Source organism: Micropterus salmoides, unplaced genomic scaffold (assembly GCF_014851395.1).
Source record: "Micropterus salmoides isolate LMB-PRFRI ecotype aquatic unplaced genomic scaffold, ASM1485139v1 Ms_hic_scaffold_11, whole genome shotgun sequence".
NCBI lineage: Eukaryota > Metazoa > Chordata > Actinopteri > Centrarchiformes > Centrarchidae > Micropterus > Micropterus salmoides.
This window is the reverse complement of record NW_024040152.1, coordinates 16497135-16521545: the sequence shown is the minus strand read 5'-3', so window position 1 is coordinate 16521545 and position 24411 is coordinate 16497135. Positions and strand designations below refer to the sequence as shown.

At 40.6% G+C, this 24411-nt stretch overlaps 2 protein-coding genes across 4 annotated transcripts; one reads left to right on the top strand and one right to left on the bottom strand.

Moving 5' to 3' along the window:
• Positions 1 to 1721: 1721 nt before the first annotated feature.
• slc50a1 (solute carrier family 50 member 1) lies at positions 1722 to 6562 on the top strand. Of its 2 annotated transcripts, XM_038711405.1 has the most exons (7): positions 1735 to 1767; positions 1896 to 1948; positions 2191 to 2268; positions 2375 to 2498; positions 2582 to 2743; positions 5260 to 5379; positions 5486 to 6562. In XM_038711405.1, the coding sequence occupies exons 2-7, from the start codon at positions 1932 to 1934 to the stop codon at positions 5591 to 5593; spliced, it is 609 nt and encodes a 202-aa protein (XP_038567333.1). In that variant the 5' UTR covers positions 1735 to 1767; positions 1896 to 1931; the 3' UTR covers positions 5594 to 6562. The 2 variants fall into 2 exon arrangements, with proteins under 2 accessions (XP_038567332.1, XP_038567333.1); XM_038711404.1 differs by having other exon boundaries at positions 1722 to 1948.
• Positions 6563 to 12892: 6330 nt separating this feature from the next.
• Positions 12893 to 22815, bottom strand: trim46a (tripartite motif containing 46a). Of its 2 annotated transcripts, XM_038711402.1 has the most exons (12): positions 22409 to 22815; positions 21245 to 21503; positions 20439 to 20589; positions 19350 to 19548; positions 19120 to 19266; positions 18189 to 18284; positions 17606 to 17859; positions 17407 to 17528; positions 16971 to 17300; positions 15912 to 16141; positions 15711 to 15778; positions 12893 to 14707 (listed from the first exon to the last, which is right to left on the bottom strand). In XM_038711402.1, the coding sequence occupies exons 1-12, from the start codon at positions 22469 to 22471 to the stop codon at positions 14260 to 14262; spliced, it is 2367 nt and encodes a 788-aa protein (XP_038567330.1). In that variant the 5' UTR covers positions 22472 to 22815; the 3' UTR covers positions 12893 to 14259. The 2 variants fall into 2 exon arrangements, with proteins under 2 accessions (XP_038567330.1, XP_038567331.1); XM_038711403.1 differs by lacking the exons at positions 12893 to 14707; positions 15711 to 15778; positions 15912 to 16141 and adding an exon at positions 16235 to 16627 and having other exon boundaries at positions 22409 to 22814.
• Positions 22816 to 24411: the final 1596 nt, after the last annotated feature.

The following is a 24411-nucleotide window of genomic DNA, read 5'->3' as shown; positions in this document are numbered from 1 at the left end:
CAAGTGGGGAAAGAAGAAAATGTCAAACAGATGCAAACTTTTTTTTAAAAGAGCTAGAGCTAGAACTAAAAGAAAATGAAGGAGAATAAGGGATACAATTAAACATCAAAGACTGTTGTGAAAGTGCAGCATGAAAAAGGGTCTGTAGAAAGAGCTTCACAGTGATGAGTCTGCCCTGCTGAAAAACTCATTCAACCCTCTGATGCCTGGTCGTGACAGCTAGACACAGGTTAATGCAGATTTTTAGGTGGTTAAAGTCACCTGAACTTTGCTAAATGAAGGCAGCTGTTTTAATTCACTACTTGAAGTATGAATCCCCATCTTAAATGCTGGATGTAATATCCATTCAATGTAGTCCACTGACTGGTTGAAAAATTAGGCATACGGGATGAAATAAATCAAATTACACTGGTGCACCCTCGCGGAGTGTTTTTTTTTTGTCATTTTAAACAGTAAAATCACTGCATTGTGAATTTTGAATAGTCACACAGCATATGCCTGTAACACTAGCTGGTTAATTCATAGAATGGTGAAATAAAGAGGATTCTTCCAGTTAGACAAGCTAGTGTTGCCAACTTGTTTTTATCACATTTGGTCCTTTGTCACTTGGGAATGTAGTTGACTGGTGGAGTAGCAACAGCACATTCCTCCCGACAAGCTGTGACGATGTAGCCTTAATGGTGGTACTCGTTTTTTTGTTTTTTTTTACTGAAAACAAAGCTTTGTGTGCTTGTGGCCCCTCATTACAGGATGCACATGGTTGCCAATTACACCATAATGTGATTTTTTCACTTTTTTCGTTTTACTGTATTACTTTTATGAGGCCTGAAGGTGTAAAAGTATGCAGTAATTCACATAAAATGTTTCCTATTTTTGTTAAAGGGACACTCAAATACTTTAGTATTGCACTTCCATGAGGATCTCACATAAGATAGATTAAAACAAGAATGGTCAAAATCCTTTTTCCAACTTCGGAAAACTCCTTTCAGAGTAAAGAGAACTTCTTGCCCCAACCTGACCACCAAATTGCAAACCACTGACAAAAATGTATATGAAAGTAATGCATGCACATGTTTATAACACAATATAGTATAAACTGAAATCTACATCATTTTTTCAAAGCTACACCCATTTTGACTCCAGCTACTTTTGAGAAGCTCACTTGCACTCTTTTCTGTTTTTGTTATGTGATGCTTTTTCAGGATAGTTGATCATTGTGCAACACAAGGTTGTACAACGAAATTAAAGTTTGTAATCCTTTCAAGCTAATGTACATGCCTAACAGAATATGGTAACATAAAATAATTAAAATAAAACAATATTATTTATAGCCTATAGGCCTGCATGTAATTGTGCAGTGCATTTTTGGAATTTGGGGATGAGAGAATGTAAACAGCAGTAAGACAGAGATGACAATATGGTTTTCATCATCACCTAAGTTCTTCATTTGGGAAACCGTGTCTATCCACTTTGACTGGAGTTTTGGGATTAATACATTTGACATGAACTGATTTTAATTCACACTGCATAAGTTATCCCTGTGCAGTGCCCCTCTGATCCACCTCCATCCATCACATTAATGATCCGTCAGCTGGCTCACCGGACTTTCCAAAAGATTTCAACGTGATGACGTAACGCGCGACGTCCTCTATCGTTGCAGCATCCTATTGGAGCAAAAGAAAAAACCCACCTTTTATTACGTAGCCAATCAGAGTGCAGAAACTCTGTGTACACTGACTGCAAACACGGAAACATAGTGACGCCAGTGTAGTTATATTCAATTTTTGATTTCCTGCAATTTAAGCATCCGTGATTAAAAGCACGACTTTGTACGTAAAATACATAATCGGTTTGTGTGTTTGATTTCTTTCTCCCGTTTTATGGATTTGTTGCAGCTTCTGTCATGGGCCTGCATCCTGTTCACGGTCGGGATGTTCTCAACTGGACTGTAAGTTGCACTGCTCGTTAATGTCATGCTGCATGATTTTTTATTCTCATTTCCTCCTGATGCTTTATTAGGGTGGTAGAAAACACGATTGCAATAAAAATACATTTTGGAGATGACTGAAATTGTTGCTTGTCTGAACTCATGTCAGCCACTGCAACGCCTGTGAAGGAATGCCAGAAGGAAATTTTTAATTTTTATTTATTTTTATTTATGTGTGCGTGTGCGTGCGTGTGTGTTTTTAGGACCGACCTGAAGAAGATGCGAGAGTCCAAAAGTGCTGACAATATCCAGTTTCTCCCTTTCCTCACCACATGTCTTAAGTGAGTGTGTGCTTGTGTGTGCCATACCATGTGTGTTTGTACAATCCTTGATCTTTCAGGATCAGTTCAGCAGCACCATCATCTAATGCTCCTCCTGTTTCTATAGTAACCTGGGCTGGTTGTATTATGGGATCCTGAAGAAAGACCAAACGATTTTCCTGGTCAACGTTATTGGAGCCCTACTGCAGATCCTCTACATCTTCATGTACCTCAACTACACAAAACAAAAGGTCAGTGTGGCCTCGAGTACATAACTCAACTCTACCTGAGTGTGTTGTGTGCACACGTGTCTCTCAGCGTCTGTGTGTTTCAGAGGCTGGTGATGTCCCAGACCCTAGCAGCAGGGACGGTGCTGATCTGCTGTTGGTTCTACTTCACCACCTTTCTCCCTGAGGGAGACACCCGGCTCAGCCAGCTAGGCCTCACCTGCAGTGTGATCACAGTCAGCATGTACCTGTCCCCGCTCACCGACCTGGTAAAGCTAACCTGCATTACAGAAAAACGCATGATACAGACAGCATGTAGAAAGTCGAGTGAACTCACTCCGCTCTCTGGATTCATAGATAATGCAGAGACAAAATGTTTGTTTTTTTTAATTGTAATGTGTCGTATGTAATGTGATTTAGGTCTAATCTGGAAAGCAACAATTAGCATGATAATCATAAAAAATATATTTTATTTAACATGCTAATATGCACATTATCAAATTGGCATACATAAGTGATAGCTTAATTTATTTTTCAATTGACAGAAAATTAGCTGTCAACACTTCTGTCTTTTGAGTCCTTTTTTATCAAGCAAAATTTGCTTGCTGGTCCCAGCCTTTCAGATATCAGGTTGTGATGCTTTTGGGGTTTTATATCCTAATTTATTGCTAGTCTCTGTAGTACAAAACTAGCAAGTTAGAAGTTTCACCCTGTGCTGTTTAAAGATTAATCAGCTATAATAATACATCAGCATATTAGTTGCAACCCTAATATACATCAGATTGATGTTCACAGCTTGGTAATAGCAGGTAACATAAAGTCTTATCGCAATCATTTTTTTTTAGTTATTTATCGCACAGTAATTCTTTTGAAAGAAGATAAAGCAGTGAGTTATTGCTCAGCTCAAAGTGTAAGCGATCATTCATGGTAATAAGACATGGCTGCTTTTCCGCCCATTGAAACCCATAAAAAACAATCAAATAACAGCTGGTTGAATTTGTAAGTGCAGTATTATCATTGTGCAGTCCCCAAGACAAAACAGACCCTGTTTTTAGGCAGGAGGGAGTTGTTTTTTCTAAGCACCGAGCCTTTTTCTAACTGTGTCTAACACTGACACTACAATATTATTCAGTACGTACAACTGTAAACAGCACATTTAGTCTTCTCTTGACCAACTTCTGTACAGACACCAGGAAGCATCTGTTCAGCTCAGTGTCTCCTCTGCCTCGTGTCAACTCTGCATGGGCAGCTATTTACTAATGAAGGAAAAACCCCTGTCTCTCTTTCCTTTTGTCTCTTTGTGTCATCTTGTTGCTCTGTCTACAATCCTGTTTGTCTCCTTCCCTCCATCTGTTTCACAGCCCCGAAAGACCTGCAGTCAGTTTCCTGCCTTTCTTTCCCTCATCTCTGTCTTCCTGTTATTCTCGGTCTCTGTCTGTTTGTGCCTCGTCTTGGTTACATACTGTTTTCTCCTTACTGATTACACAATTTTATGGCTGTACTTATCAGCATTATTGAAAGGAAAAAAATCACTAAATGAGTAAATCTCAAGCCATCCCCACCATCTTTAACTAAATATCCCAGATGTCCCTGTGATTTTTAAAGGGGAAATCCCATCTGAGGAGTTCAACATTATAATGACATATTATCACCTCACAAAGTTTTTCGGACAAGTGTATTGGCAAATAATTGCCTATTTTCAGATTCAGTAGACATGGTGCAACATTCGCATTTGGAGTCGTTTGTGGCCACCCAACGTATGTAAGTCTTATATTCACTCTCTTTGTAGCTGTTTTGGTCTTCACCAGTTCCTGCGGGAGTCGCTAACTTTGTCTGGCCGGTGTTTGGTGCTGGGCAGGCAGCGTAGGTGGGTTCATCAGAGGGGCTTTTTGTTTGTTTTTTACTGAAAACAGCTGCCTACTGAGTTTGGAAATGGGGTTGATAAGACTGAACCAAAACAATAAAGTTCTGCAAAGGGGAACTGCAGAGTCTGTGATAAATCTGTTTGTTCGTCACCATAAGCAACCCACTTCACAGGACTTAAGCGCTGCTACTAACATAATTTTCATAGTCAATTAATCTGTCGATTATTTTCTCGATTAATCAGTTAGTTGTCTGGTCTATTAAATGTCAATCAGTGTTTCCCAAAGTTTAAGATGATGTCCCTAAATGTATTGTTTTGTCCACACCCAAAGATATCCGTTTTACTGTCATAGAGGAGCAAGTCAAGGCAGGTTTATTTGTAAAGTGCATTTCAACAACAGGGCAATTCAAAGTGCAACATAAAAGCAACATAGGGAAATAGAAAAAAAACATATTAAAATATAATTTTTAAAAGAGTGAAATTGAAAATAAAAACAGGTTAAAATACATTTTAAAGAGAACTGGGTAAAACAGGACAGTGCAGAGTACAATATTAATCTACAGCCTTACATTTAATTTAATTAAAGGCTGTGGTAAAAAGAAAAGTCTTCAGTCTTCAGAAACAGACAGTTTCAGCAGACCTGCAGTTTTCTGGGAGTTTGTTTCAGATATATGGAGCATAAAAACGGAACGCTGCTTCTTCATGTAAAGATAACAGACAATATTAAGAAGCTGGAATCAGAGAGTCTTGACTTTCTTTTTTATCAATTATCAAAATAGTTTAATTGATTAATAGTTGACAACTAATCGATTAATCGTTGCATTACACATCCCATGTAAATATAAAAACATTAATTAATGCAGCTGTAAAGTTAATTAGCTAATGAATTGTCACTGTCCTGCTCTGTCTCCTTCCTTTCAGGTGGAGATAGTGCGTAGTGGTAATGTTCAGTGCCTGTCCTTCCCTCTGACTGTAGCCACCTTCTTCACTTCAACCTCTTGGGTCCTCTACGGCCTCCAGCTAAACGACTACTATATTGTGGTAAGACACAGTGAATATGAATCACCTGAATCACACCTGTAAACGCAGCTCCCGGCATTGTTTCTTGATTCACCCCTTAATGCCTTTTCTTTTGTGTTCATTCCAGGTTCCAAACACACCTGGAATCTTTACCAGCCTCATTAGATTTTATCTGTTTAGGAGATTTACGTCCGTAAATCAAAGCTCGCCTTCCTATAAACCTATGCATATATGAGGATATGGAGGGGGGGTATGACAATGAAAGGAGATGACAGATCTGTTGACTCCATGGAGGGCTACTGCAAAGGTCTCTCATCACTCGTTTTTGATTTTTAATCATACGGAGAGACAAGAGTTATATGGAGAGAAACGCACTGTCACTGGACAACATCATTGACGAAGTGGAGATAATTTCTTGTGTTTCGGGGAGGTACATCAGTTAATTAGTGGGAAAATATGATCTCTTCAATTCAGTTTAACTATTTTTTGTCTGCAGCTATTTGTTAAACCTGTGACCTGTGTCTCATCTCTGTGTCCTTCAAGTGCCTTCTGTTAGATCATGTTTGCCATTAAAGACAAATGGCATTTGCTGATCTACCAGTATGTCGGGAGACTTGCTACCTGCCATTGAATGTCCTTCTCATACCAGCCAAAGATTTTGTGGAGTTGTAACTTGCTGATTTTAAAATTACATATAGTTACTCTGGTCCTTGGTACCCATGTATAGAATAAGGTACTATATGGTTTCATATTTTTCCCAGTTTCATTTTGGTACTTGTGCCTCCATTTTACCATACAGACGAATATTTAGTCATATCAGTGGCCGTAAATGATATATTCAGAATTGTTTTCTATATTTCTGTTTTCTATTCTTTTTGTTTTATACAGAATTTGTATGTTGGCTTATGTCCAAGATCCAACATTGTCTACCTATATTGTTAAAGCTATTTTTATAAGCTCTTGTATATGAGATTATATCAAATAAGAAAAGAAATTAACACCACAGGGTTTGTTTACAAGAATGTATGTTTATTTTTCTGGTGACTGCTTGTCATGGCTAATTCTTGGTTGTCTACCCATTTTCTGTAATAAGGACATATGTTGTGCAAATTAAACAGCCAAGCATCAGTGCTGATTGACTCCCTTCTAAAGGATGTAAGATCTTTAAACGGGCCATGTAAATAAATTTTTACCTTAAACATCAGTGTTTTTTATTGGCTGATTCTTAACTTGTGAACATGGTGGACATTTTCTATAGCTCAGCAAAGTGAGAAACCTGCATGTGAGCCTTTGAAGTAGGAAGATTTGTGCTGTAGTTTGGAGGTTTTGTTTTGGACACAGTAATGAGTTGGCTTACATGCAGTGTGTGTGTGTGTGTGTGATTGAGGAGGTTGTGTAAGAAGAGACAAAAGCCTGTTTGATGGTTCAGCAGTGTGAATGAGCTTGTTTGTGTGAGTATGTTGATACAGAGAGGGCAGTGGTGGGAAAGGCCATGCCAGAGGTTCTCATCCCATGTGTGTGTGTGTGTGTGTGTACATTGGTCTCTCTTCCTGAACTCAAAGAGCTTGCCCCTGACAGAGAACACACGGACACAACACAGTATTGTGCTGGAATTGAGTGTTATGTAGAAAAGCTAAGCTGGGAGCACTGGAGGTGGGAGATAAATGAGTTACAGTTGAAAGAGGGAACAAGAAAAAAAGTTTGTGTTTTCATTTTTGAGCAGGAGACAAGGAAGCAGAAGGAAAGAATGTGTAAATCAGACAGAGGTAGGAAACAGTAAAGCCTGGGACAAGAATAAAATAATTAGGTTTGGCTTATTCTATAGTTCTGTTGTAACATGACGAAAGTTTAATTAAAAATTGAGGGTCTACAGTAAGCTACCCTTGATTTTAACATTCCTTGGTTATCTAACTCGCGCCAACTAAAACACAAACTCTGTTTTTATACCCAAACAAGCAGAGGTCTCTCCATGAATCAAACGCCTTTCTGATCTTGACCCATGTTTTCTCGTTTGTCCTAACAGGCTTCAGCACACACTTTTTTGTTGTTTTTATCCTTATGTGGAGTTTGTGTTGGAGTCTGTGTTGTGCTGGGAGCCAGCCATTTTTTGGTGTTAGCGGATTCCATTTTGTTAGCATGAACGTTAAAGCCTATGTAAGCTGCGGAAAATCTGACCCGATTTCTTAACATAGGAAGCAGCATTTCTGTGAGGTTACAACCTGTTCACAAATAGGAAATAAAAAAGTTATTAATTTAATAAAGTGTATTAACATGCTAACGTTTGCTTTTCAGCACTTAACACGAAGTATAGCTTAGGCTAATGGGAATGTCATTAGTTTTTGAGGTATTTTGTCATAAACAAAAGTATTGGACATATACAAAAATGTTGACGATGGTGCTAGATAAAACGTGAGGGGATCACCAAAGTGAAAACAACTCATCCTGAGGGAAACTTGAATCTTGTTTTGCCACTCCAACCAGTAGATGTTGAGATATTTCAGTGGATAAGGAAAAAGTCACAGAAGTGTGAATGTGAAAATTTCATGGCAATCCATCCAGTAGGTTTTGAGATATTTCAGTGTAGACCTTTGTGGTGTATCGACAGACTATTGACATTTCCATCCCTCGACCCAGCGCTAGTGTGGCTAAAAATGTGAGTAGGAGATGAGAAAGCAGAAGGGAGGGGTGTATTAAAAAAGAAAAAGGTCAAATTTGGGAGAATAGGGGAATAATGGCTTTGGCTTGTTCTGTGATTGAGTTATAACATGACAAAAGTTTAATTTAAAAAAGTGTATTATCAAAAAAAAACTGACAGGATAGTGCGGATGAATGACTCATCAGGTCTGCTCTTGACCAGAAATATTATACAGAGATAACGTGGGGGCCTTGCGTGTAGAAATTAGTAATTTACGAGGAAAAGGAAGGTTGGAGGGGGGCGTTTAGCGGTAAAAAAAAATGAGTCACTGATAAATCCAGGAGAAGATAAGAGACCAATGGGTGTTGTCCGTTCATCTAGTCAAAATAGACAGACATCAGTAAGGTTGGAGAGACAATGTATGGAGTCAGATAGACTGGTCCGGGTCGGACACACCCCTCATTACAATCTGTGGCTATATTGTGAAGAGACAACGTGTTAAGTGTTAGGCAGGAAATCAAAGCACAGTCCTCTGATGCCCTGTTGTGTACACGTCTTCGGTCCACAGCCAGATACAGTAGTTCGATGGGGCCTGTGTTTTGTATACGAGTGTGCATGGAGGAGTAGGGGTGGTGAGGGGGGTAATCAACTGAACAATGAGTACAACTCACAAACAGGATCCCTCTGTTTCCTGTAGTAGAGAACGGCTCTTTAAACAACACACACACACAAGCTGACTCTTGTACTTTCGCACACATCCTTTTAAACATAGGCATGTACACATTGTATGTACAGTGTGTTGTCTCTCACACAGACACTCCCACAGTCTCTCCCCCACAAACACCATGTGTGCGTTCAGATGTCTATTTTTGTCATTATGGGCGAATTCTGATCTATGGGTTTTGTTTCCCCCGTAATTGCACACAACAAAGTCACTGCTAACATGCAGTCTTGCAGCCAGACAGTGTGCATACTCAGCATATAAACTCACACAGCATACACACAGCACACTGGGGGGCAGTCAGCAGCTTGCGCACTTTCTACAATCAGTAAAAGCACACCTGTCCCAGCTGCTGTTTTGAAGAGAAGAAGAGGGAATGAAGGAATGCGCTTCTCTTAGTTTTTCCTGTCAGCCCCTCACCCTTCCCAGCCGTCTCCGCCGCCCTCCTCCTTTTACTTGTTTATCTTATTATGCCCATGGCAAGCTATTGTTCCTCCTCTTCTCTCACACTATTATCTAATTTCTTTCTGTCTCCTAATTGTGCTTTTCTTTGTCTCTTCCCAAATTATATCTCTCACTCACATCTTCTTACACCCTCTCTTTCTCAATTTATCAGTCTCATCCTCCGCCTTTCATTACTCTAAAGTGACTTGGTGGTCCCGCAGTCCTTTCTCAAATAGTCATATAGGTAAGTTAATTGCCATGTTTTGCACTTTCTGATCTTCTGCAGTGATAATCAGGTCTGTCTCAGGAAACTGGCAGCCAGTCTAAGATTTATTTAGATTTTATCTAGCAGGGGACAGAGGAAAGCTTTCTCACCTAAGAAAAAATCACTTCAAGCTCTTTTGTTATGCTGCAGATTTCCCAGACTGACAGGACACTGCACATATAAATCCCCAATTAACATTTATTCTGAAGCTTTCTATCATAGCTTTTTATTGCTGTGCATGTACGCATGCACTCCCTTGTTTGGTGCTGTTGGTATTTATGGGGAACCATGTGGAGAGAGCAGCGAGCTGGCTTTCTATTCCCAGTTTTACCAGCTTCTCCACATTTGTTTTGATTTTATAATCAGCATTTTTCTCCTCAGAGTCGGGTGGTTTCACAGCTGAGGGGGGCTCAAACAAGTAACACACAAAGACCGCCTTCCTTTTCCTCATACACACACAAAAATGCAGAAATGTGACTCTTCAGCTCTTTCACTGTTACCAGTTGTGGTGCTGAAAGACCTTTGCTCTGTACCTCTGCCACGGAAATAGATTTACAGGCTGCCCTCCGGTGTTATACTGTGGTTCAGTACGTCCTGTTTCTGTCTCCTAGATTGTTTTGCTCCCTCCTCCTTCCTCCTCCTCTCTCCTGCTTCCTCTGCTTCTGAATCCATGAAGTTTTGTGGACAGGTACTCATTAAGCTGTCAGAGGACTGCCCATATGGACCAAAACACTGTCAGCACAGATGAACACACCTCGCCTTTGATAAAAATCATTGTCAGGTATCCTTCTGTTTTACAGACTTATCAGAGATTTGATTACCAATGGACCCAACAACATTTCATTTGTCAAGCAGAAAGTTACTAATTGCAATAAAGTTTCATATGTCATTGTATTTTGGTGGTTTCAAACATATTTGCATTAAACTTACAAACATATTATTTTATTACATATTACTTTGTCATGCTCTATTAATTATTTCTAATATTTGTCCAGTGAATACAGCCACAAAGGTTATAGTTGTGAAAAATACAATTACAAATCAAGCCAAACACGTGGTACAGTACGGTTAACGGCTTTACACAGTGTTAATGTTTTTCCTGTCTGAAAATGATACACATAAATACTCACACAACCCAACGGGCCTTGGTCCTGTCTGAGCATGCTTTCTCAGTTTGGCATCCATCCACAAAACACACTTTTGACAGATTTGTGTGTGTATGAGTGGAAGTGTGGATTTGGATTTGATTGCATGTGTGTGTGGATTTCTGTGCAGAGGCACACAAAAAAATTTTTTGGAGCGAGCGGTGGAGATCCCTTTGTTTGACTTTTTTTTTCTTTTCCAAAAAGTGTAAAGCATAGTTGGAACTTGTTACTCGGGTGCTGAAATGTTGGGGGAGAGGGAGTGTGTGTGCAGGACAAACACGTCCGCCGTGATGAGCAGAGGTGCCGAGGAACGACAGGAGACACAGCTGTTCAGGGGACTTGGGAGTCTGTGCTTGCATTAGCAAACATTTCTGCAGCTTCCTGCACTGTATGCACATTTGAAAGTTTGCCACATCTCATTGTGTGTGGAACTTATTCTGCATGGCACTCAGCATTTTTGCTTCAGTCAACTCCAAACACATGAAACAAAGTTTAATTGGCTGTTCAAATACAGTAGTTCCATCCCAGATAATGACCCAGGAGAGACAATCTCAGCCAGTGACAGTGGAGTTAACCATGAAAACTTTAATCTAAATGTTGAGATATATGAAATATTTGAAGAAAGACAACATGGGTAAAACAGCTTTTAATTCCACTGTCATTTGTATTCATCTGAAATTCTAAACCTCCAGGTTTTCCCCATTATTGGTACACACTGTAGTTTAGTTTCTGATTTATCATATCTTCATCATCAGACAACCAACCACTCCATCCAGTCATCTTACAAGAAAACAATTTAGTTTCACAAGAAAATTCTGTTGGAAATTCAGGTAAAGTTCATACTAAAACCCTTGCGTGCAAACACACAGACAAACACTGGCTTGACTTTTTGTGGGGAGGAGCTCTGTTGGGTAAACACACGTATAGTAAACTGAGCTGTAACTAAGTAATGATGCAATCACAACAGGACCAGAGCCCCGAGGAGGTGGATTAAACACTCTAGTAAAATGTTTTTTCAATGGCATGTCTTTCATTCAATTTTGACTGTGTTCAGAGTAATAGTGGGCAGCAATGTGGTGTTACTTATGCTCTGTGGGAGGTTTTCTCTCTCTGTTGTATTGTGACTTTTGGTAAGTGTTGTGTAAACACCATGTAGCTAACTGTAATTAACTTTGCAGGTGCATTCTGTCAAGGGATTGCAGGTGAAAATGAATCCATCTTGGCTAATTCTAGCACATGTACATTTTAATTAATGTTGATTTATATGCACTGTCAGGAACAATAGGTGAAAAAACTGAAAGGAAAACGAGGAACAAGGAGAGGGAGAGAATATTCTTCTAGGTTTAACACAATGAATAGCACAAAGATTCACTCGGAGGCACCAAACAGAAGCTGAAAGCTCTTAACTTGCAATATCTGACCTGTCATCACAGATTTGTGACCAGACAAGCCAGTGTTGACACATAGTGCACCTGTTGCTGACTAACATTTTTTTTAACAGAGGACAGGATTTCCAACAAAGCACAAACAATGTCGCCCCCTAATGGTGCTTTTTTTTAATATTGCAAACTCCTGCAGCAGACAGGTCAGACTCCAACGATGGTTTGATTGCAACAGCTCCCTGTTGATGTAAAAAGATAGTGACAAATGGAAACTCATTATGTTGTTACACAATATTTACCTATTATACCTTATATTACTATTTGTCACTCTCTCTGGGTGTTACAGCAATGTTCTAACTAGCTCACCTACTGAACCTCCCACTTCTTTTGCCTTGTTCATGTAAAATGCAGCTGTTGAGCTCCAAGCCTGCCTCTTTCTGTTGCTGTCGTTCTGTATCTGGTTTCCTAAGGTGTGCCCTGGCTCTATACAAAATAGGCTGATTATATTTGAACCCTGTGGTACAAAAGAGTGATTAAGGGCATGCTTGCCTGTACATGCAGGCAGGCACCACACACACTCTCAAACACATCAATTTTTCCGTGACATATTAACAAGGAGAGTCTGTTTTCATAATCCTTTCTGGAGTCAGTTCCGCTGTTTACAGTCACTCAAAATGTGACAACTTTATGGCATGTGACAATTAAATTGACAGTTGCATTTGACCAAAAACATGTTTATCATAGGGCGGGAAATTGATAAGCAATGATGAAAATAAAACAGGTTTACAACAGATCTTCTGTGATTCATACTTAAAAGACAAATAATAAAAAGGAAGACATACACTAAAGAGAAAGAGAAGATTGCTCCTGTTCAGTTACCTCTATGTTATCATTTACTGATAATATAGCGTGGTCATTATTTGAAACAAAGTGACTCAGATGTTGCACTTACAGTCATTTATTGTTGTTCTCATGAAATGATAGAAACATTCTGCCAGAAAGACAAAATCTAAATTAAGAGATTGGGATTTTTGGGATGCTACAGTCTAAAGTCATTCAAGTGCTGTTCTGTAACACAAGTAAAGGAGAATAGATATTCTCATTCAAGACAAGATACACACAATGGAAAGCATGGAAGTCAAAGCCAGAGCTTACACACACACACACACACACATACGGCAGAAAAAAACATTATATATCAAAATACAGTCAGAGCCAGTCAATTTGAAAATTTTACAATATAGACAATCTCATGATAGATAACTGGGCTCATACATTCCCCAAACATAAATGTAAATTAGCTTAGTCAAGATATTGTCAGTTGCAGTAGTAAAAAACAAACACTATGGGAAAAAACGAGTCCATAAAATAGACCTCTTCTGATTAGCCTACTTCAACTTGTTACATTGTCATCCATCCACTTCCTTTAACATCACATCATTAATATGTATGTGCACATCAATCAAACACCACAGTGTGATACTGGACAAGTAGGCCATTGACATTTTTATCTTTCGTCAAAATGTAAAACACTGAAATGTATTCACATGTTATTAAGTCAAACAGCATAATGACAACATTATTCCTCAGAACCTTTTTTACTTGGATTTCTCTTGAAATCTAAAAACATTGAGGCAACTGTGAGTATGTTTACCCAGCCGAAACACCACTCAAGTCCGTTCTGAAATGCAAAACAGCGACTATATGAAATAGCAACTGGGACCAAGACACGTGATCCTAACATGTGCCAGCAGAACTTTACGATTCAACATCCGAAGAATATTCACATTCCCTAATTCTGAATTATTTACACACATCATTATCACTTGTTGAGACTACATAAAAAAGTCAAGATATAAAATTAGACGTACAGTATATCTGAGGTGCTTTTACAAGTACAGTTATCTGCATATATGTAAGTTACGAATCCTAGTTACACTTGCATGCAACATCTGTTGTCCGATTATTCTGGGACAAATTAAGACAAGTGTAAAAGGATGCTGCTTTTTCTTACGTTGCAAACAGATTCTTTAACCGTTATAAAGGTGTTTAACTCACCCTGTCAACAGAATTCTGCATAGTCTGAAATCACTGTCCATAGGAGGATTGCAAAATCCAGGAGAAAGAAAGCAGGAAAATTTATTTAAAAAATAAAATAAAATACAGCCAAAAGAGAGATTTGATATTTTCAGGCAGAGTGCAAAAGCAAAAGAACATCAGGTATTTATAGTTAGATCTCAAAAATCACACTGAAAGTAATCACATTTAGAAGTGACAGTCCAATCAAGTATTGACTGTCTCACTACAAATTATTTGCTGAGATTTGTTGCCCGCGTTTGGATAGTTACCCTCCGTGGCGGTGGCTCCTCTATGGTCCGATTGGCCACAAGGTCCTGCAGCTGCAGGGCCCCTCCACCAATGAAGCAGAAGGCTGGACACACTGGAGCTGAACAATCTACATGTCCCTCCCACAGGATTCGCAACGAGTGGGCATCGTAGAAGGTGACACGTCCTTTGTCACAGTCCAGACACACTCCTAGTCGGGGTGGCAGAGGAGTAGTATGAGGGTGAGGCAGGTTACTGTGGCTGCTACTGTGGGAGTGCAGTGCCCCCTGGCTTTGGCAGTCCCCCTGGCTCTGATTGTGACCATGTCCTTGAGGAAGCAGGATCTTGCCCATGCCCATTGTGAGGAAGCAGAAGGGAGGAGAGTCCTGGCCGTCCTCTGCCCCACTGTCATGGCCACTGTCCGGATCACAGCTGTGGAGACGCAGAGGGGGATGGAGAAAATGAGGCTTCACAAGAGAAGAACTAAGCAAAGGAAGAAAATGTATCTATAATGTTTAAAAAAAACTGAAAGTCTGAATACAGTAGGACCTGAAGATGTGAAATACTCAATGGCAATAGATCTATTTTACACCTGTGTTGAATTTCTGCAACTGTTGCAGCAACTAACTACTACTAAATATTATTAGATTGTATTTTTGCAGTTTTGTTATGCAAAGTTAGTGCATGAAGACTATGTGTGCATCATTTTTTTTATTTTTTGCAGAGACTATGTAGTCATGAGACATTCAAAACAGTACCAAAAAGATCAACAGGAGAAAATACTTTTTTTTTTTAATTGTGTGATAAAACATATGGTATCAAAGCTTTTATTTGGATGCACCAAGTTAAAGAATGTGGTGCGTAGTGTATTTTATGTACCAAACAGTATGCACTAGGAGTATGTACTATTCACTAGTCCTACATACTTTAAAACTGCACTAATCAATATTTTATATCAACAGTGGATTAAATGTCTACATGTAGAGCATTCGCTGCTAGTGAATGAACCAACAGGGACGTACATTCTGACCTTGCATTTCCCTTCTGCTCTTCAGAGTGTTTGAGCACCTTTTAACTCATTGTTTTGGTTTTTGTGGACTACAACTCTTTTGGTTCAGTCTCACCACTCTTACCGACCCTGTTTTCAGCAGCAACATGTTGTGTTTACAGGGTGTTCCACTGCCCCAAGTGCAAAAATCTATTAATCTATTATTTATCTATTCTGCTATAAGAAAATTAACAATACTGGCATTGCCTAACCCTCTGTATAAGGGCGGTGTGTCAATGAATTTACTTACATCATCAAGAGCTCTAACAATCCATGTGAAAAAAGGTAAATCATCCTCACATCTGCATTTGTGGTTCAATGCATTATATTTGTTTTTTGTGCCAAACTTGTGGGTGACAATTAATCTAGAGAGTAAGATGTAGTTACCGAGGGCTGGCCATGTCCTGAGGGAGATGAAACCACTCTTGGAGCTTAGTCTCCTGCCCTACTCCCACCTGCAAGACAAATAATCAGAAAGACAGACAGCTTTAGTCACAGAGTTGGTATATGAGGTAAAGCTGATGCCATACATACACACACACACCACAGTATAACCAAAACCAGCTGACCAAAAAACATTCCTCTCACCTTTACTAGGTAGGAACCAGGCTCCACAGAGCATGCCCAGTAGTGTCTGCCCTGAGTGACAGCCAAGTCACCCACCAGCAGGTCAGAAGTCAAGTGGCAAGAAGTGAGGGTGCGGTCAGCAGCCTGCAGGAGGGAGAGGCCTGGCACACTGCGGGCGTAGGTTTGGCCTCGACCCAATGCCAGTCTGTCAGCGTGCAACCCCCAGCGTGAGTCCAAGGAGAAACTCAACACTGTTAGGATGGGAAAAGGACGCATTCCAGGATGGGAAGAAGGGGTAGAGAGGGAGAGAGATGGCGAGGAAGGTAGTGGAAAGGAGTCACGAGGGAGGTTAGATCCTGAAGCTGGGACAGTCAGTCTACAGCAAGTCTGAGCACATAATGGAAAAAAGAGCTAAAGAAGAGTGGGAGGAGAACACTTAATAAGAGGTAGATCAAGAGAAAGGGTGTGTTCAGGGGGAAAAGTAGGAAGAAGTGGCTTTACCAGGAAGAGGAAAAGAGAGAAACAGAGTAAAAGTAATATTCACTCTTATCTACATATTGTTTGAACTGATCAGAATTTTGATTAAAATACTTTCTTGTGAAGGCATGACAGCAAGAAAAAAAAACTGACAATATAAAGTGCAGAAGGACAGACCTGTAGAAAGAAATACAGAGGCAGAAAGAGTCTGACTGGGATGAAACTGGAATGCAGAACAAAAAAAAGCAAGGAAAAGGAAGCTAAAATTAAAAAGAAAGTGGGAACGGAGGAGATGAAAGGATGGAGAAAAAAAGAAATATCAAGATTAGTCAATCAATAACTTAAAATACTGTATCTGACAACAGTTGTTTTCTTTGTTACCAATGCAAAGTAACTTGTCTCTGAAACAAAAAATTTCTAAACTCGAGGCATTTGACGTATTCCATTTATTATTTACAGTACACTTTTTTTATAAATATACAGATTCAATGAAACCGCATTGGATACAAAGAGTGACCTCATTTGTTTTGAGAAGAATGGAAAGATGAAGAATTGTTTGCAGTGAATGAAATATAAAAAATATAATCCATGTACATATCTCACCAGATGCTGGTGGAGTATGGAGGTAAACTTCTTCACTGTACTCTCCGAACCCGGCCTTGTTGCAGCCTCTCACCCTGAGCACATACACACTGTCCATCTGCAGTCGATCAACCACAGCACTGGTCCCTCTCACTTCATCCATACGCTGCCATGCTGTTGCGGCATTAGGGGATCTGGTGCCGCCCCAGGTCGCAGCAGCTCCTCCTGCTCGTCGCTGGTATTCAACAGAGAAGTGCCATGCTGGGGCCGAGTCCTGAGGGAGGCGCCAGCACAAAAACAGCTGGTCATAAGCGAGTGTCTTCTGTGTGTCAATAACTGGAGCCAGCGGGGCTGTGGAGGAGACAAAGCAACAGAGTGATGCAGATTACATTTATTTACTTTAGTAAAGTATAATTTTACTTCTACATGGTTCATATCACAGAAACAAAGAGCCTACCACGTATGAACTCCAAGCTGTGGATGAGCTTGACCTCTTTGGATGCGTCTAGGTGAAAATGTCTGAAGGAGGGATCAGCAGAGAGAGTGAAGCACTGGAGGTTCTCTATGGCCTTCACCAGCCTGGAAAAAGGAAGAAAAGTTAAATAAAGAGATGTCAAGCCTCCCAAGATTGGGATTTGGCTGAATAAGTGTGTCACCTGCTGTGAGTGACTCTGGCAGCCTGTACGAAGCAGGGTGCATCGGTCTCCTTGAGCAACTCTTGTGTGTAGGCCATCAGACCCGCATGCTCCAGCAGGCCTCGCCTCTCTGAGACCTGAGCAGACAGGGCCTCCTCCTTCCTGCTGCGGGATCCCTCCAGGGCCAGAGCCAAAGCCCCCTGACGCTCTGCTACAGCCGCACCCAGCTCTCGGATACAGTGGGTCAGCTGCTGCAGAGCCACTGAGCTGTTCGCCTGGAGAGAGACATAGACGGAACCCCGAAGAGTGGCGAGAATTGGAGAAAGAAGTGAAAAAACACTGACAGATTAGGAATGACAAAGAGACACTGTCTGTGCTTTTACCAGCCTCAGACCTCTAGAGGGCCCACTAATACTGCCTGTCCCTTCAGTTTCAGCTGTAGACTCAGGTTAACATAAATTGGCACGATAGACTGGGGTAGATTCACATTAGATTAGGCACGACACAAAAGTAGTTTCCTCTAAACTACAGTGGGATGATGTCAATACTGCAGTACTGTTGCAACTCTACAAAGATACTATAGCGCAGAGAAATGATAATTCACCTCCATCTGCTTGATGGCAGCTTCCAGTTGAGTGATCTGACTCTGTATTGTCTCCTGGTTGGCCAGGATGAAGTTGACTTCCTTGGTAACCTTGTCCTGTAATTCCAAAACAACATTTGAAATTTCAAGGCTGCCAACATCAAGACCTTTTCTTCCGCTAAATTCCACACAAAACATAAATCCTTGTTATTGGACACCTGTCACAACATATCAAGTCTGTTGCAAGAAATCTTGGTGTCTTGTTTGATAGTAATTTATGTTTTGAGCAACACATCACCAAGCTTGTCAAGTCATGTTTTTATCACCTCAGAAATAACGCAAAAATAAGATTTAAATTTTAGGGATGCAGAAATTGTTGTACATGCTTTCATATCCTGTCACCTTGATTATTACATCTCCTCTCTTGTCTTAATCAATAATCTTCACATCACACCTGTTTTAGCCTCTTTACATTGGCTCCCTGTTTGTTTTAGGATTCATTTTAAGAACTTATTTGTTAGTTTTAAGGCTCTCCGTGACCTGGCTCCAGATTGTATTTTGGATCTTTTAAATCCTTATAAGCCTTTGCATAGTTTGAAATTTTCGGGCAGGAGTCTCCTGTCTCTTCTTGAGTCCAGGCTGAAATCTAAAGGGGACAGAGCTTTTGCTGTCAGGGCCCCGAGGCTCTGGAACGACCTGCCGGAGGAACTTAGGCTGTCAGGGTCCGTGCCTTCTTTAAAGTCTTCGGAGTTTTATTGTTTTTATTCTCATTTTATTTCTTCTTTTATCCTGCTTATATTAATGTTTTATTTACTTTCATTCAATGTGGCATATCTCTGTCTTTATCTCTGTGAAGCACATTGTGCAGTGTTTTGATAAGTGCTCTATAAATAAGGTTTATTATTATTATTATTATCTTAACACAGTCGAAACAGACTACACACAAACTCACCTTGAGGGCCTGGTAGGCCTGTGCTATAGGCAACACTTTGTGTCCATGGTGGACACGACGGAGCTTACAAAGTGGGCACAGTAACCTCTGGCAGTTACGGCAGTACCACTGCAGTCTCTCCTGCTCATGCTCTGTGCACGTTAGGACCTAGAATACAAAAGAGGATTAAGGCACAACAGCAATAGAAAGGAAGCTACCATACCTGATGCACAAAACACAAACAGACAAACCTTTGGTCGAAAGTTGTTGGTGGGTAGAATGTGTTCATGCTGAGCTCGAGGGGTTCCCCAGGGGTGGTAGAGTTTGAAACACTCATTGCAGAAGTTGGACTTGCAGTCAGCGCAGCCCTTTGTGGCCTCCAGAGACTGGGGAGGCTTACAGAAACCACACATGATAGCTGCTGTGCCCAGACTTACTGTGTGCCTGTACCTAAAGGGCAGACAGAGGGGCAGTGAGATAAGGCTGGGCTAAAGGGATTCTGCAGCAGAAAGGAAAGCAAGACAGAAGGAGTCCTTTAAACTTAAGAAAGGACAGATTGAGCTCATCCGCGTTTGCCCTGCTCTCTTTTCAGTAGTTAGGAGTCCACCTCTTTTACTGCCTGACCTGGATATATCACCACCAGCAGCTGCCTTGTTAGTGCATCCTGCGCAGTAAAACATGCACCGTCACACTTTCCTGACCAACACAACCACTGCCTAGGGAGGAAGCAGCTGCACTCATTAAACTGCTGCATGTGGAACTGGGAAACTGCCTATGCCCATAACTCTCTCTCTGCATCTCAGAACACTTTTTTTAAAAAGCAGCTTCTCTCACTTTGATCTTCACTACTTGAACTGATAAGAGATGAGGATTATTAACATTAAAGAAGGATGAGGAGAATTTTCACTGCAAACTTCCTCAATAAAACTTTGGCAAAAGAAAATTGAGCCATTTTAGCGCAGTTGTTGTCGTACAGTACACTGCAGTTTTTGAGCTGTCCCTGCAATCTCTGCTCTGAGGTTTAGCCTTGGATCAGGAGTAAAGGAAAGATTCATTATTGAAACTCATTCCAGCAAATGATTTCCTGTCTCATTTATAAAACAGTACTGACTAAGCCCTTCATTTGCTGTCGTTTTTCATTGCCTGCAGGATTGGTAAAAGGACTTTTTTTTCCTCTAAACCCCTGATTACTTTGTTTCTGATTACTGTTGCGCTGATGATGAAATAACAATACACCACAAGTCATGTTTGAGACAACAGTATCAGCTCTGACTACACCTGATTGCGTCTCTGTCTGCTACAGCACATACTGTATCCATGGTGTTTGTGCATACGCATACCTCTCCACAATCCGCTCCAGTGTGAGGTTGCGGAGGCAGTCTGTCAGGCCTTTCTCTCCGAGCTCCACGTCCTGCTGACAGGAAGGGCAGGGGAACAACATGGGGGGAGGGGCCGTGTCCTTCCGCCTACGCCCTGGGTATGTCCCGCACACTGGGAGAAGGATGCAGGTGAAGAGGAGAGGAAATGAAAGAGAAAGAGACATGGACGGAGATATAGAGGAGAAAAAAGTGAGTGTTTGTCCAATGGAAGATTGGCATGGAGTCATGGAGGCCGTTAATGAAGGAATTAAGAGAGACTGCTGAAAGAAGGTAAAAAGCAGAACTCTTGGTTGTCCTTCACACACACATATAAATAAATATAAACAGAGATATACTGTAGATATAGATTCGAAATCTCTACATATATATATATAGACATATATAAAGAGATAAAGAGAGAACAGTGATAAATAAAGGTTAGTTCACTGTGAGGCTTACACACACTCTGAAAACACACCTGCTCGACTGATGCTTATTGCCTTTTCTGCCTCCTTAACTCTCTGCCTCTGTGGCCCTTGCTCCACATGCACTTAAATAAGTCATGACATTAATACATAAAGCTCTGGGTGTAACAGGACAGTGGCGTCATATCACACCATCATCATCTTTTTTTTAAATGATGCTGTCACTCTTAGGTAGCTTAATGCTGAGATCATTCAGTTTTTCTCTCGCACATGAGCAAAGCCTCTTGCTAGACCCACTGGAAATTCCCCATCAGCAGCACCAAACACACAAGCACACACATAATCTCCACATCCTTCCTCCACCTGTTCTGAGGACCCGTTCCAGGCGGTCAGGAGTCCTGGGCGTGGGTCTTCGTGCCTGCCGTGGGGAGCGGGTGTTGGGCGTGGAGGCAGGCGAGTTGGGCTCTGGAGGGAGGTCTGGAGGAGGATAACCTCTTTGTACCAATACCTCAGCCGCACACAGCAGACACACACTATGCTGGCATGGCAGAAGGATGGGCTGCTTCGCCATCTCATCACACACCGGGCAATGCAGCTCCTGTTCCATACTCTTCATGTTGGACTGGAGAGGAGAGGACAGGAGAAGTTCAAGAAGAGAACTGAGTGAGGAGTCAGATTCGATAAAGGCTGAGTCACTAGAATAAATAAAGAATCCACTGCTCTTTACATTCTGCACCTCCTGTGACCTGAGAAGAAATGTATATGAGATGTGTAGGAGTCAAGAGCGAGAAGGGGAGCTGCAGCAGAAAATGGTTAAATGGGCTGATGTTGGATATACAGAGCACAGGGAGGGTGGCAAATGTGGAGGAAAAAATTGATTTTCCTGACTTCGGGTGTTAGCCAGTCCCCGTTAATACGAATGAATATGAAATGCAGATGCAGAATAATTATTAGCATAGGACACCATGGTTTGGTAACTGAGTATGAGAGCTTTAATCTTGAGGGGGGGGACAAATTTCAAATCAATAAGACTTTGTGGCTGCAGGCCTCAGCTTTAGCAAGTGTTACCGGTTGTGGAGGGCCCTGTTCCAGTGTTGCAGCTACTAAACGCAGCATCCCGTTTCTATGACAACACTCACCACCTCTGCCTTCTCATCCTGTGCATTTGAAGCTACTGTTAGCCAACATATTTCTTTGGTTATAATAACTTGCTCCATCCAATGCTGCTACAAGGTTTGCATTTTGTGTAGGATATACGCTATCTGTGGCCTTGCTTTCATGTTTCCACCCACAGTGCCAGAGCTTTGCCAAAACCTCTCTTTGATTCCACAGATGTCAAAAAGAAAGAAATGTGCCTCACATTCCTCCATCACATACGCAAGCTGTGCACTCAGATGGGTCGAGATCGAGGACATATGAATACACTGCGCGTTTATATATGAAGGTGGATGACAAAAGATAATGTCTGGTTTAAAATAGCACACGTGGTTGAAATAAATAACGTAATAAAATGAGCGTCATACTTACACTAATGCGAACCAGCGCGTCCATGATAGAGGTAAAGGTTTCTAGTTCTGTAGCTTCTGCCATGCTTCCACGATCAAAGCGTTTCTGCGATACAACTAAACCCCCCTTTTTCTGGGGGAAAGCCAGGGGCAGGTTATCAGTCGTACCGAGGGAAAGCAACCCTGGGCCTTGACTGGTGAACCGTTACTACAGATTTGCTGTCGGTTGTTTTCTCTGCTTGGCGTGTGCTGTTGCGCATACGCTGATGCGCACACGTTGATTCCGCGATGCTTGTCTCGAAGCAGCGAGTCGACTCGTCGGGGAGGAGGGACGATCTGATGTCGCCGTGTTGGTGTTGTTGTTCCTACAATATCACATATTAATGTTGCTCCAGGACCATTATTACAACTGGCCAATCACGTTGTTGTGATGTCATAGCTTTGCCCCTCCGGGAAAAAAGACTTAACCGCACCGTATGCAGTGGAGGAACTCCGTTGTACTTGTCATTTAACTCGCTATCAATAGTGTTTCCTTGATATTAATAAAATTGGCTGATTTTCTCAATTAATCCAGCAGTATTACTGAAAGCAAACTCTTTAGTTGCAATGGATTTTTTTAAGCATTAGGCCACTCCAGTATTACATTCTCACTATACCACAAGAACCCCTAAATGTGTTGGTAACCACATTTAATTCCTTGGTATTTTGGAGCCAATAGGCAAACGCATTGCTTCGCCCTGATTAAGAATATTATTGCTATTAAGGAGGTTACTGGTTTACATTTATTATCATTTAGCCAACTTGGTTTCCATCTGTTTCTCAGACATGAACTGTGTGATGCATGGGAAAGTTTAATGGGAAATTTCCATGGCAAAATAATTAAACTGATCATGTAGGGCAAAAGCTGTGCATATCCTAAATGGACCTTTTTTGACAACAGGAAAGAAGTGTAGTAGTTGATCAGAGACAGGGGAATTGTGGCTTTATGCATTTCCTTCAGCAAGTAATATTCCGATGACCAAGATTACACTGTAAACCCGAATAAGTTCAGAATGCTCAAAATATTTGTGGAAACTGATTCCCTCAAACTTTTTAAGTAGTAGTAAAAATATTTTTAACTTCACTTTAACTTAAATATAATACTTTAATTTACTTTAATTTCTGCATACTTAATTACACTGATGCTTATTAAAATTAAATTCCACTTATTCTTTACTCAATAAATATAATTGTGCACAACTTATACTCTGAGGGAAATCTACTCAAAAAAAATCTATTGTGCTAGACTCAAATACTAATGGAAACTCACTCAACAAAATAACTACTAGTCAACTTAAAATTTACAAAATGCCCATTTTCAGATAGTAGTCCTGAAAAATACGAATACAAGTCCATTATTACAATTCAAGTTCTCTTTATTAGTAGTGTATTCTTACATCTTCTGTCATTTGTACATTTAACAGACAGAAAATAAGGCACATCTTGAATAACGCTGAATAGACTAAGTACCTCTTGATCTGATAATTAACTAGCAACAATTTTGATAATTTGTTTTCATTCTTTTTTGCAATAATGTCGAACATTCTCTATTTCCAGATTCTTAATGAGATTTTTTGGCGTTAAGTGTTAATAACTTGAATCTTAAGCTAAATAAAAAATAATAATTTATTACTTACTTTGTGTCTTTTCAGGGACTTTATAAAACATAACCTACTGATGATGGATAAACTCATGGGAGCAGACAGGGAGACAGAAGCAGGGAAAGCCGGTGTGTTTGAGAGACCAGAGGTAAAGGTGTGTGTGTGTGTGTGTGTGTGTGTGTGAGTGAGTGAGTGCAGAAGTCGAGGCAGGCACAAAGCACACACATTTACAAATAATTGAAATAATGGGGATTAAAAACAGGTTTTCACAGCGTGGTATAATGTAAAAAAAAATAAGATTGTATTTCTGTATGGACATAGGGGGTCCTCCCCCCCCAAAAAATTATGTTTTCCCAATAAAGAAATACACAATTCCACAAAATTT

Coding starts and splice junctions, on each gene's coding strand:
- slc50a1 (XM_038711404.1), top strand. CDS start 1,881: ATGGATTTGTTGCAGCTTCTGTCATGGGCCTGCATCCTGTTCACGGTC. Junction 2,499..2,581: donor TCAACTACACAAAACAAAAG/GTCAGTGTGGCC, acceptor TGTGTGTTTCAG/AGGCTGGTGATGTCCCAGAC. Junction 5,380..5,485: donor TAAACGACTACTATATTGTG/GTAAGACACAGT, acceptor TGTTCATTCCAG/GTTCCAAACACACCTGGAAT.
- trim46a (XM_038711402.1), bottom strand. CDS start 22,471: ATGGCAGAAGCTACAGAACTAGAAACCTTTACCTCTATCATGGACGCG. Junction 20,590..21,244: donor GGAACGGGTCCTCAGAACAG/GTGGAGGAAGGA, acceptor TCCTTCTCCCAG/TGTGCGGGACATACCCAGGG. Junction 19,549..20,438: donor CTGGAGCGGATTGTGGAGAG/GTATGCGTATGC, acceptor TCTGCCCTTTAG/GTACAGGCACACAGTAAGTC.